The sequence below is a fragment of the Anguilla anguilla genome, chromosome 8 (assembly GCF_013347855.1).
Source record: "Anguilla anguilla isolate fAngAng1 chromosome 8, fAngAng1.pri, whole genome shotgun sequence".
Classification (NCBI taxonomy): Eukaryota; Metazoa; Chordata; class Actinopteri; order Anguilliformes; family Anguillidae; genus Anguilla; species Anguilla anguilla.
Window position 1 is genome coordinate 6,926,911 of NC_049208.1, and position 13,611 is coordinate 6,940,521.

Sequence of the window (13,611 nt, forward strand, 5' to 3'; positions counted from 1 at the left end):
GTTAACCATTAAAAAAAAAAAAAAAATCTAACTCTAATAACTGCGTCAGTATTTAGTCATTTAAGAACTGCAGACGACACCTGGTTGTGGATATTTTTTTTTTTTAAAGATTGAAAGATTTCATTCGGGAAGTAGCGGAGAATAAATTATCGATAGGGAATAAAAATAATTAATTATGGGGAGACGTCTTAAAAGGGGCCAATATAAGTTGGAGAAGAATACTTTTTGGGAATAAAATCCTATGCATCTGGTAACATTGCATGCATGCACAATTAACCGTTTCCAAAAAAGACAGCATTTGCAGTGCTGCTACAATTTAGCTGAGACAAAAGATGAGTTAATTTCTCCAAACTGTACATGTTTAACTCACACAAATTTACATATAAACTATTAAAAAAATATGCCCAAACTGTGTAACGACCACCCAGCAGTTCAATCTATTCAGTGAAAGAAAACAGTTTACAGACAACTCTTATCTTATGTGTATACGCACTTCTACCATTTGTTTAGCAGCGTTATCAGTACATGGTTTTGCTTTATTATTATTATTATTATTATTATTATTATTATTATTATTATTATTATTACTATTATTATTATTTTAGCACATTTTACCATTTGTTATTTGTTTTGCAACGCTCCAGTGAAGTTCCCACGATGAAATTAATTGAAAAGGTCTGCAGCACCCTCTCGTGGAGATGTTGAAAATAACGCGCTAAAACTACACGGTACGGTATAGCTAACCCATGTCTTGTTTCTTGGGGACAGTTAATGACGCCGTACTTCAAGCGCCACAGTTTGAACTTTCCTCACAACACAGTATCGGACGGAATTGTTAAAATATTAACTGAATTACAGACACAATCAACTCAAAATGAAATTCCGAGCGAAGATGGTAGACGTAGGCTGCCTTAATCACTTTACTCGTGAGTGTGATCTTTCATTTAGTCTAGCTATCTATTAGTACCTAACTTAGGTAACGTTAAGTAAGGTTCATATGATACGGTCTGATGTTATACTAGCTATTTAACGGTACTTAGCTAGCTAGCTAAGTTGGTTAACTGTCTAAGTTAATTAAAATTATCTACGTATAACCTGACGTTAGTCTATCTGTCGTGTTAAATAGCTAGTACACTTGCGCTGGTACGAGTGAGGTAAAGATCTAAATAGCACTTCCGAGTTGTCGAATTTGGCGTCAACAATCGCTGAGTACAATTCCCTGCTATGTCAGAAAAAGTAAGAGCTAGCCAAATCGCGTTTGCAAGCGTTAGTATGTCTTGTTTTGCCAACGTGAGTGACAGGTCTGTCCCTTTACTACCCAGGTGTGGTGAATACAATATCGAAATTGACGAAGACTTGCACGCTGCGACTCACCACCGACAACCTCTTTTTCATGCTTTCTGACAAAGTGGCCAATGGTGGCGTCAGTATGTGGTGCGAGTTATCTCAGGTAATGTCCATATTCATCGTGGAACGTTTTGCTAAGTTATAACTGACGTTTATTTCGAAAAGTACTTAACGCAGTGACTATACATGGTTAGTAATTCTGCTAGGTGGTTTATATTTGGCAGGTTTTTAATAAAAAACAATATCCAGAGCAGGCAGTATAATGTTAATACATGTGCTAAATCGGTTCAGTGTATTTCTACCCCGTAACACCTCTTGGATTGTAGGTCTCTATGATCCGTTATTCTAGCTCTGTTATCAATGACGTCACTCTCAAACATCTATGCAGGCGAACTTCTTTGATGAGTTTCAACTGGAGGGAGTGTCGGCGGAGGCTAACGAGATCTACCTGGAGCTCCAGCCCGAGTACATGTCCAGGGCTCTGAAAACGGCCCAGAACGCCAAGTCCCTGAAGATCAAGCTAACCAAGAAGCACTGTCCCTGTCTCACCGTGGCAGCTGAACTGGTAAGAGGGCCACATCCTTGTACTGCTTATATTTTTATTTCAGTTTTTAAAATGCATGTCCAGTGTAGAAATCGTCTGAAGCCAGTTATCATCAGAAGTGCTGCTTGACTTTTTCTGACAGACGAACACTTTAGTGTGATGGAGGCTGTGAAGAGGGTTAGGTATGGTTGGGTCAGGAGACAGAACTGAGACCCAAAACTGCTTGGAGGAGAACATTTGCTTGTCTGAGCTCTCCTGAATCAATAGCCCGGGTCCAGTTGTGTATGCCTGTACGTGACTGAAAAATTGGGAGGAAACACACATACACATACACACACACACACATACATTTGTCTGTGGTCTGTGGATCAAGAACAGCTTCTCCCACAGTACATGCAGGGGTTTGGTTGACAGAAGGCTAAATAAAAGTATACGATAAAAGGCCATGTGAATAGCCGATGGTGTTATATTTAACATTTCTCCATCTAGATATCTTTGGAATATGAAATGAGAGGCAGACATAGAACCTGACTCATTACTGATTGGTATCTGTTTTCATTAACCCGCACTCCCCCCCCCCCCCCCCCCCCCAAACTCCTGAAGCCCTCTGTGTCCAGCGTCAGTCGACTTGTCACGCACGACATTCCCGTAGACGTCATTCCCAGAAGGCTGTGGCAGGACTTCAAGGAGCCCAGCGTGCCTGACTTTGACGTGAGTCGCACGGTCCTTCCCCACTGGGCTGTGTTTGAAGCCATTAGCAGAATCTCCTTTTGATGGTGACGTCTGAGTTTTTGAAGTGAACGTCTGAGATTTCAGCGGGTGCTTTATGATGCTCTTTTGATTTAACAGCTTTGTCGTAATTTAAGACAAAACCTTAACCTGCAGGTGTAGCCACCAAGGCAACAAGGTGGGACTGAGCGAATGTCCCTTGGACAAAAAAAAAATGCTTTAAAATAAATTTTTGCCTTTGGTGGATCCCCTTTGAGTTACTCTTCAAGTCTCTCTTGTCAATTTGTCTGTGACTTTCAATAGGTTAGTATATACCTGCCACCTCTGAAGACAATGAAGAATGTGGTGGATAGAATGAAGAACCTTTCAAACCAACTGGTAAGTCGGAAGGAAGTAAAAAAGCAAGACACAGTTCATAAAGAATTCAGTCCTTAGGGGTTTTAAACTCTTAAAACTGTAGGTGATAATATTCTGCACAAAGAAAAAAACTGTAGTACACTCTTTAAAAAATGTGACTCCTTGTTATATCTTAGAAGTTAAAGTGAAATATTTGTGGAGTATGTTACGTTATGACTGTAAATGTATAATGAGGATGTCATAAATTGATTTTTTAAATTGGTTTTTAAGGTGGTGGAGGCAAATCGAAATGGTGAGATGAATCTGAAGATTGAAACGGACCTGGTGTCTGTCTCCACGCACTTCAAAGATCTTGGAAACCCTACCTGGAGTGAGTTACACTCTTTCATCCTCTGTTGTTTTTGGGGCATTCCCCTCCCCCCTCTGGGCCACAGGTGCACATGCAGACCTCTACCTGTCTACCATGAGGTCACCATGAACACCGTGATTGGCTGGGACAATGCCAGTAGCCGTTGGTGGTCAGAAATATGCCAATGTTCTTCAGCTCCCTACTGGTCAGCTGGGAATCCCCAAACCTGTACCATAGCCTGACCCTGACCCTGACCGTAACCCTGATCCAGGAAAGGCCAACCTTACAGGGTCTTTGTTTTTTTTTTCCGGTAAAATTATAAATATTTAACATTTATCTGCCTTCACTGGTTTCTTTGGGACCATTTATTTTTCCCCAAATTACCTCCAAATTCAACGTTTGCATATATATTCTGAGTGATATTTCACTGCGAGTAGTGCATCCCTCTCAGCTTAAATCTGAACTTCCCACGCAGCTCAGAATTATCGTCTCCTTACTGCAGCACCACACCTGTATCCTGATTTACTTTAGCGCCTGAAACTAGCCGTGGTGTTTGGGATTCTCTCGAAAGTAACCCCATTTGATGAACTTGCCCACTTTTTTAAAAATTCATCTTAGTTCACTCGAATATACACTTTGATATGAGGAACTTCAGCTTGAATGGATTTCAGAATCTTTTTGATGTGCACCATTTTACTCGCCCACTTACTTGCCCACTTTCCTTATTCTTTTAAATTCATCTTAGTTCACTCCACCATTTGCTCTCTGCAGGCGATGACGCTTCTCAGGGCCAAAGCCAAGGCAGGGCCCCAGAAGCCATGGCCCACGCTCGCGTCGATATCAAGAAGCTTCAGCAGCTCCTCGCCGGGCAGCAGGTCAACCCCAGCAAGGCCATGTGCAGTAAGTGCTCCTGCTCATTTGGTTCTTAAAAAAAAATATATATATATAAATTTAATATATATTTATAAATAAACTAAGGAACCAGGGTTTGTGTCTGTAGACTTTGACCCAACCAATGTGGTCAACCGCATAAAAAAAAAACCCACACAGTCTTCCAATTGAATATCATCTGTTTTTCTGATCTATTTTTCTGTGCTGAGACTGAAAATTTGGCACCCAACTTGGGGCTGAGCGTGTCCCATTTCCCACCCCACTCAGTTGCATTCGGGCGCGACTCTGGGTGTGTAGATGCTTGCGGCCCGCCTCTGAAACACATGGTGTGACCAGCTGCTTCTTTTCACACCGCAGACTCTAGCTGAGCTCACACATTAAGGTCTGCCATACGCGGCTTTAATATACAGCCGCTGGGCGCCCGGTCAACCAGCATGGGTTGCTAGATAGTGATGAAACGCTCATTTGATACATCTTATTGTCACAACTGCATTTTAATTCTTCAGAGTTTTCTTGAGTGTCCATATTCATGTACACTGCTCTCCAGTTTAGTAAGGGATTCTATCCAGAAAGTCCTTCTAAGGATACACACAGTTCATATGCCCGAAAATGAACAAGACACAGCAGATAACCAGATGGCGAGAATGAAAGAGATACCAAGAGAGCCACTATTAGACCGTGAAATGCAAGCAAGGCTGTTTAGAAAGATCAGTTAAAAAAACCCCCAAGGCCTCCCACGAACATATTAACATATACCACTTTCACAAAATTAGCAGAAAAAAAAAATTAAGAATCTGCTTATTCTGAATTTTTGGCATTTGATTTTAAGCACCGCATTAGCGTCTGGTGTTGATTTCTAATCCTTGACAAATGTCCCCTTATTTCTCCCTGCAAAAAAAATAAAACAAAACAGACATTGTCAACAAGAGGATGCTTCACTTCATTCTGCTCCATGAAGACGTATCTCTGCAGTACTTCATCCCCGCAATGGCCTGAGAAGAGGATTCTGGGATACAAAACACCTGAGAAGCACTTAAACTCTGGCTCAGTGGGTAGGAAACCATGAGAGATCTACCATCCCGCAGGTTTTCATTTCAACCCTAATTTGACACTCCTGATTTTACTAATTAGCAGCTCAAGGAGATCTTTAGCTGTTGAGTGAGGTGTGCTTTGTTACAGTTGGAGTGAAAACCTGCAGGATGGTAGATCTCCAGGGACAGGGTTGGTTATAACTGCTCTGGCTGAAGAACAGATGATGCACTTGGTACCTGTGGCCATACTGGCTGGACTTGCCTTTGTGTCTGCATGGAACCAGCAGGCAGTGTAGAAATGGCATCCATTAGAGTTTCTTAAAGGGAATTTAAAGAGGATTCTTTTTTTTTCTTGAACAACTTTGCCATCCTGATCTTGAATGGAACACTATGTTATTGAGTGGATGATTTAATGGTTGTTGTACTGTAAAGTACATTTGGATTGAAATCTTGGATCCTCTATGTAGAGCAAGGTCAATAAATGTTGTTCTTCCCCGGTTGCTTATCTGAGTTAACAGCCGTCACACCTGTGGTGTGTTTGTGTCTCTCAGGCAGGCTGTCTTTACAGTAATGGGTCCATGTCGAAAAGCTTAAAGGTGTGTGTGTGCGCTGCTTTGTGTTTTCATTTGAAATATGACTTCATTGTATGATATTTATACTGTGTAAACATTAAATAAATACAGAATTTTCATATACATACATGTACTTTTATTACACTTTTCTTCTGCCCCAAATGCTGCTACCTGCTAGCATCCAGAAGAGGGATTGTGTGTGTTTTTTTGTGTGTGTGTGGAGAGTGGGTGTTTGAATTTATCCTGACCTCTAATTGGCATTCATTAAACCTGAATAACTGTAGCACAATGAGATTAATGTAGCAGCTTGCTCCTTGGAAATGTCATGGGAAGGCTCTCCCCTTGAAACACCTCTTATTTGCTCAACAGTTCCCCTGTCTGTTTTTTAATGCTGCTCTCCAGGGCTTAGCGGCATCGCCCCCGGCTCTAGTCAAATTCTAGCCAATTACAGTTCAGCAAACCGTGTGTCACATCACTGCCATTAATCCCACAGCCCCTTGAGGTTTCCCAGTGTCTGTAACTAAGGAACCTGGGTTTGAGTCTGTAGACTTTGACCTGACCAATGTGGTCAACCTCATTAAAAAAAAAAAAAAAAAAAAAAAACCCACACAGTATCCCAATTGAGTCTCGTTGGCTTTTCTCTGATCTCTTTTTCTGTGTTGAGACTGAAAAAAAAAAATGGCAAAAGATGAGGTTGTGTTGTTCACCGGATAGGGGGTAAACTGAGGTGAATAAATGTGTAAGTGAGAGACGTGCAAGTATAATCCAAGCTTGGTCTGGTGAGTGATTCACTGAGGAGTTCATGACCAGCATAGTGAGAGCTGAACGCAACACTGAATTCAGACTGCAGCATGATTCAGACTGCTAAAAACAAAAAGGTTTCATTAGCTTTGCACAGTGTGCCACGTGTCACAAGACTATACTGTTTACTTCCCCCTGCAGTTTCTGAGTAAATATTGCCTGGATGTTTCTCATACGTGAAGGAAACGTGTGTCCTTTTTGCAAAGAGGTGTGGTAATTTGCCTACAGGGTGTAGCTCAGGTGAGTGAATTATTTTGGTGGGACTCAACTCATGCTGTTCATAACGTAAGAAAAAAATGTTATCCAAAAAATTATTTGGGATTTTAAAAAAACCCATTTTGTTGAATTGCATATCGATTGAATGTTAAGTTGTGTGATTTCCCTGTTTAGATGAACAGTGCTTTAGCTGTATTTTTTGACATGGCTATTTCAGTGAAAGATTTAGTTCCGTAAATAGAGAAAGGGCTTTTAATTTTCCATAATGCTGCAATCAGTTCATAATAAAGGGCTTTTGAGCAACAGACAAGTCAAGTAAGCTCTACAACAAAGCACAATTAAGATGTTTTTAAAAGCAGTCTGGTTCTTTAGTTAACCCAGATGTGTAACACAAGAGGGAAGTGCCTTTTCCCAAGAACAGCAACTGGTCTGAGTGGAAAACCTGAAAACAGGAAAGATATTGTCTCAGCCAAAGTGCTTACTTCTTGCTTGAATGCACATGGTTAAATGTACATGGGAAATTATACAATTAATAGTAATTAGATGTAAAATTAAGTTTAATTAAAATTAAGATAAGATATCTGTCTAAGGTCACTGACACAGTTTAAGTTACTGCACTCGCATAACGACTTTGATACACTTGTTTCCTTTTTCTCTTCCCCCCGCGGTGTTTTATGTCGTTTGCCTGAATTTGACCAATCGGAAAGAAAACGGTACTTAAATAACCAATCGCGACTTCGAACGTCCTTGATTCCACGAATTAAGTGGCAGTGTGCGATTGGTTGGAAGCAATTTTTTTAAAGCCAATGGGACCGTGGCAACTCAGACAATTTCAAGTTTAACACCCCATGTTTAAAGGAATGTTTCACATTTGTTAGAAAAGGTAGACAGTCGAGTACAATTCAACACTTTGAAAACGGGATCTGCAAGGTGTCCCAAGTTAAGAAGCTCGATAAGCTTAGATTCTGATCTGTAGGCCTGTGTAGCTTGGTTTGCACAACGGTGTCACGTCGGATTAGGAAATAGCTGCGGTGCATCCTGCAGATAGATATACTTAATACAATGAAAGGAAAGACAGCATTTTGGCTGCTTATGTTGCTGGGTTTAACGCAGCTTCTTGTAGTAACGCGGTGCGAGGATGGTAAGTCATTGTTCAACGCACTACCATTTAAACTCGGCTTTATTTGCAGTTGCCTATTCTTTTGTATCCTTTTCGTCCACAAATGTACGTTAGCCGAGTTAGCTCAGCTGAGCTAACGCTATCCGAAATTGGCATGCTTCGCTGCTGCGTTGGGCTTTAGACGTGCTTGATCAATGACGAAATGCTGTGCAATTTGCTCAGTTTTAACGTTAGGATGCATGTAAGGTTAATTGGATGTAGCCTACGATATGCATTTGGGTCGTTGACGAAGAAGCGGCCTTGGTAAGTGCAAGCTAGCCATCTCGCCTATGTTAACAGGAAAGATAAGATTTGATTATATGTAGCTGGCTAGAGACCGTTCGTCTCAAGGTGCCATTGACCTTTTAAAAATTCTCGTGACATTTAACAGCAATCAAGTAAGTTCTTGGCCACATGAGAACACTACATAGCGCTGGTGGCTGTCCAATATATATATATATATATATTTTTTTTTTTTCCGGTTTCTGCTGTTTTGCATGTGAATGTCCGGCCAGGTGTGTGTAATTGGTCGTATTCCAATTCTCTGCGTTCTAGATGAAGTGGTAGAAGAGGCTGACAGTGATGATGAGAGTGACGATGAGGATGATGACGACGACAACGAAGGTGATGGCACAGAGGTCAAAGAAGAAAATGGGGTGTTGATACTTACAGACAAAAACTTTGACACCTTTATTGAAGATAAGGATACTGTCTTGGTGGAGTTCTATGCACCATGGTGAGATCCTAAGTTGATAAGTACTGCAGCTAATATTCCTCATAACTCTAAGAACAATATAAAATAAAAAAAGACTTTTCCTTCACCTGTTGTCTCCTATTTTGGAATGCCCAATATTATTTTGTTAAGGCTCACAGCAATCTTCAACCACAATGAGATGCAGTTAAATTCTACTCTGATTCTTTGTATGGCCATGGCACTAAAATATCACCCTGCCTCCTCCTAGGTGTGGACATTGTAAGCAGTTTGCGCCTGAATATGAGAAAATAGCTGAGGTGCTTAAAGAAAACGACCCACCAATTCCAGTGGCGAAGGTCGATGCCACTAAAGAAAGTTCTCTCGGGAGCAAATTCGAGGTCAGTGGATATCCCACCATCAAAATCCTGAAGAAAGGAGAGCCGGTGGATTACGATGGAGACCGTACGGAGCAAGGTATTCTTCAGGATTTACGGAAAACATTTCTCAAAGACAAAGGAATGTAGGAACATAGAATACACTAGATGTGAAATGACCGCCAATGAGTTGCTCACATGAATCAAATGTTCTAATGTGGAGCTGTTACTGGACGTTTGTTTTGCAGCGATTGTGTCCAAAGTGAAAGAGGTGGCCCAGCCAGACTGGAAGCCTCCACCAGAGGCCACCATGGTGTTGACCAAGGACAACTTCGACGATGTGGTCAATAACGCTGACATTATACTCGTGGAGTTTTACGCACCTTGGTAAGAAGCCGTCGCATTTGCAGGAAGATTTCCCCCCCCCCCTGCAGGCAAAAACACCGTACTCTTCAACTCCCTGTTTTGTCCAGTTTTATGACCGAGGTACTTGGTGGTCAGTGGTGCTGTTGGTGGGAGGAATAGTGGAACTGATTACCCAGGACCCAAAGGCAGGGGGGTTGGGTGTGAGGGTGGGGGGGCAGGGGTGTTTAAAAACTAAAAAGTTATAGTCTTTTTAGTTTTCACGGGTTCACGGAGACTATATTGACACAGGGACCAGAATTTCCTGCTGCTGCCCTGTCTGTTGGTGGCTTTCAAAGGTAGTTGCTTCATTAGCTTCGTGCTCATTCCCCGTTGAACTCTGGCACTGGCATCCAGGTGTGGCCACTGCAAGAAGCTCGCCCCAGAGTACGAGAAGGCCGCAAAAGAGCTGAGCCAGCGCACGCCCCCCATTCCCCTGGCGAAGGTGGACGCCACGACGGAGAGCGAGGTCGCGTCCAGGTTTGAGGTTTCCGGGTACCCGACCCTCAAAATCTTCAGGAAGGGCAAACCTTACGAGTACAACGGACCACGAGAGCAGTATGGTACGTCTTAGACTGGTGATCTTTTTAACGAAAACTTTCAGTTCAGTAGGCATTTAGTTTTAGTTTGCAGGAGACTGAAATGTTTTCACTTCTGAAATGCAAGACTTCTCCAGTAAACATAGGTCTTTGAAAGTCATAAACCCATTGTCACTTCTTCATCTAGCTTTACCCTCTAGTGCTTATTGGCTTGTTAAAATTAGTCATAACCCAGATATATATTCTAATTTTTTTTTTTGAAATGGCAGGAACAAGTATTGGCATCTTTTACAGAAAAGGTTTGATTAATTTTTACTCTGTAATTGCATTCCATTACCTGGGAGCCAGCCTGCATTCTAGTAAGGACAAACTGGTTTACACAAAATCACCTTTTTTGTAGATCCTGTCAAACAGCTTCTGTGTGGCACTTCCAGTGAATATTTTGCTGACAGTGCATGGGAAAAATAGAGCTGGTTGTTTCTGAAAATCTAAATTGAAGGTCACTTTTTGTCTTCCTCTCTCCAGGCATTGTTGACTATATGAGCGAGCAGGCGGGTCCCCCGTCGAAGCTAGTCCAAACACTGAAACAAGCCCAGGAATTTGTCAAGGATGGAGACGATGTTGTCATCTTCGGAATTTTCTCCAGTGACCAGGATGCCGCATATGAAGTCTACCAAGAAGCTTGTAAGCACCTGTCCTGTATACCTTCTCCAGCAGGGGTTTTAAACCTTCTCCAGCAGGGGTTTTAAACCTTTTCTAATCCACGGACCCCCACACAGACTCAAAGGCATCAAGGGGACCCCCTTTACAAGTTAGAGTTTCATTAAAAAAAAAAAAAAAATATATATATATATATAGAATTATTCTTACACATCTATATAGTAATTGCATATCAAGTCTGGGCAGGGACCCCCTACAGTACCTTTAAGAAACCCCCAGGGGTCTGTGCACCCCCCCCCCCCTTGAAAACTCTAGCCATATGCAGTACTGTTTGATAAATTTCTCAATCGTTGACCTGAGACAAATTATTCTGACTGCACGTACAGGGATTTGGCTCACCTGACTTGTTTGCTTCCTAGGCAATGTCTTAAGGGAGGATTTCAAGTTCCGGCACTCGTTCGACAGCGACGTGGCCAAATTTTTCAAAGCTTCCCCTGGACAAGTGGTCATGATGCACCCGGAAAAATTCCAGTCTAAATATGAAGCAAACTCGTATACATTAACAATTAAAGTAAGTTATGTTTCATACATGGATGCTAATGAATTTCAAGCATGAGAAATTATGAAGCTGTACGGGCCAGATTAATTCCAAATGCAGTGCAATCTATCTACTTTTAATAACCATATGACGTAAACATTTTAAAATGGAAACTGGAAAACATTTCTATTAAAAAATAATATTAGTAATTGTGGTTATTCAGAGTAACAGTCATTAAAATAATTGGTAATGAGCATCACTCTAAGGTAGGGATTTGAATAATTGGATCTCAGTCTAAGTCATATTAATTGTATGGTATAATGTTTGCTGTCAATCTAGTGTTTTATTTTAATTTAAAAAAAAAAAAAAAAAAAAAATTATTTCTGTTTCAACAGGATTCCACTTCTCCTTCTGAACTGCAAGAGTTCTTTGCCAAACATGCTATTCCTTTAGTTGGACACAGAAAGCAAGGCAATGATGCCAAGAGGTACAAAGATCGCCCTCTGGTGGTTGTGTACTATGGAGTTGACTTCAGCTTTGACTACAGAGTTGGTATGTGATCATTGCCCAACCTGATCCTCATACCACATTTATTAGTACAGTGTTTAAATCACTATATTGAATTTAATATTTAAAAAAAAATTTTTTTGTTGTTGAAGTACACTTTAACTATTATTACATAAATGCCTGTTTCACTGTAGCAACCCAGTTTTGGAGGAGCAAAGTTCTGGAGGTGGCCAAGGATTTCCCAGAATACACTTTTGCGATCGCCGATGAGGAAGACTACGCTGACGAGCTGAAGACACTGGGTCTGAGCGACAGTGGAGAAGAGGTGAATGCTGGGATTTTTGGAGAAGGAGGCAAGAAGTTTGCCATGGAGCCTGAGGAATTTGACTCCGATGTTCTGAGGGAGTTTGTCCAGGCCTTCAAGAAAGGTGAGGATCTATTAAGGTAGCCATCTATGGAGGGGCAGAAAGAATGGGCTGTGTATAGTTTTTGTGTGGTTATAAGGTATGTTGTACTCACTGGTATTTTTTGGCTGTATGTGAAACTAACAAAAGTGGTGGAAATGAAAATCAAGGATTTAATTTAGGATGGACAAAGTGAATTTTTCTTACAGATTACTGCATACTTTTCCCAGATGTGTGAACGGGAAAATAAAATGTCCTGTTTGATGTGAAGTATGTAATTTCTGAGCACAAGACTTGTTTGTTCTGCAATCAGCATTATCTTCAAGTTCACTTCTGATTAGCAGCACAGTTGACTGCTGATAATTTGAATAGTCTCATTTATGCAACAAACGTGGTCTTTAATGAATCGCTACTGTAGTATGTAGTACAAGAACTTTGCTTTTGGAAAAAAAAGCCTTTAGTTGAAAAAAATCTTTTAATTCATTGTTCTACACTCCAGCATAGTACCTTGCACAAACTTATATTAAATACCAAAAATGTTTCGGAAATGTTTTCTGAAACATTTGTGGTATTCAATAAGTTTTTGCATGATAGTGTGCGAGAACATAACTTATGCATTTACTTTTTTCTCCTAGCACCTGTTTTTTTTAATACTTTTGCCAGGTGTGCAGACCTCATCTTTTGAAGTTGCACATTTCCTTTTTGTGAAATTCATGGCCTGAAGCACTGAATTTAGATTTTTTTTTTCTCCCCCACTCGTACAGGCAAATTGAAACCAGTCATTAAATCTCAGCCGCTTCCTAAGAGTAACAAAGGACCAGTGAAGGTGGTGGTCGGCAAGACTTTCGACGATATCGTCATGGATCCAAAGAAGGATGTCCTCATCGAGTTCTACGCTCCGTGGTGTGGCCATTGCAAAAAGATGGAGCCTGACTATCTGGCCCTCGGGAAGAAGTACAAGCACGAGAAGAACTTGGTAATCGCCAAGATGGACGCCACCGCCAACGACGTGCCCCACGACAGCTACAAAGTAGAGGGATTTCCCACCATCTACCTGGCCCCCAGTAAAAACAAGCAGAATCCCATCAAATTTGAAGGTGGAAACAGAGACTTGGAGGGCTTAAGCAAATTTGTGGAAAAGCACGTGTCAAAATTGTCCCAGAAAGATGAACTTTAATACCTTTTGAAAGTAACTGAGGACTTTAAAAGAGAAACATGGGAAGATGGGCAGCATTCCATAGGAGTTTCCTCAAGGTCTTTGCCTCCAGGTAGACCAGGGGAAATTCCATGTAACAGGGTGTTACTGACCTTTTTTTAGTGCAACTTCTGTTGTAGCGACTTATTTGTGTCCCAAAATCATGAGATTTAAAATCTTGCACTGTTGCACAGCTGAGTATATTTTGTTAAATCTTTTTAAATAAAAGATTGTAAAATTATTCCAAGGTGGTGATCGGTGTTGCAATGCTTGCCTCAGCACTTATTTTAAGAGACTGGAGT

The 13,611-nt window shown here is 41.1% G+C and overlaps 2 protein-coding genes across 3 annotated transcripts; both read left to right on the top strand.

Annotated features, from left to right (window-relative positions):
• The first annotated feature begins 762 nt into the window (after window positions 1-762).
• Window positions 763-5,913, top strand: hus1 (HUS1 checkpoint clamp component). 2 transcript variants are annotated; one of them, XM_035428331.1, is made up of 8 exons: window positions 763-926; window positions 1,323-1,450; window positions 1,736-1,912; window positions 2,495-2,602; window positions 2,924-2,998; window positions 3,248-3,347; window positions 4,098-4,226; window positions 5,131-5,913. In XM_035428331.1, the coding sequence occupies exons 1-8, from the start codon at window positions 875-877 to the stop codon at window positions 5,211-5,213; spliced, it is 852 nt and encodes a 283-aa protein (XP_035284222.1). In that variant the 5' UTR covers window positions 763-874; the 3' UTR covers window positions 5,214-5,913. The 2 variants fall into 2 exon arrangements, with proteins under 2 accessions (XP_035284222.1, XP_035284223.1); XM_035428332.1 differs by lacking the exon at window positions 763-926 and adding an exon at window positions 999-1,236.
• A 1,737-nt stretch (window positions 5,914-7,650) lies between these two features.
• Window positions 7,651-13,556, top strand: LOC118233045 (protein disulfide-isomerase A4-like). The gene is made up of 10 exons (XM_035428365.1): window positions 7,651-7,978; window positions 8,552-8,732; window positions 8,959-9,164; window positions 9,313-9,451; window positions 9,824-10,029; window positions 10,531-10,689; window positions 11,085-11,236; window positions 11,599-11,755; window positions 11,905-12,138; window positions 12,879-13,556. The coding sequence occupies exons 1-10, from the start codon at window positions 7,900-7,902 to the stop codon at window positions 13,289-13,291; spliced, it is 1,926 nt and encodes a 641-aa protein (XP_035284256.1). The 5' UTR covers window positions 7,651-7,899; the 3' UTR covers window positions 13,292-13,556.
• Window positions 13,557-13,611: the final 55 nt, after the last annotated feature.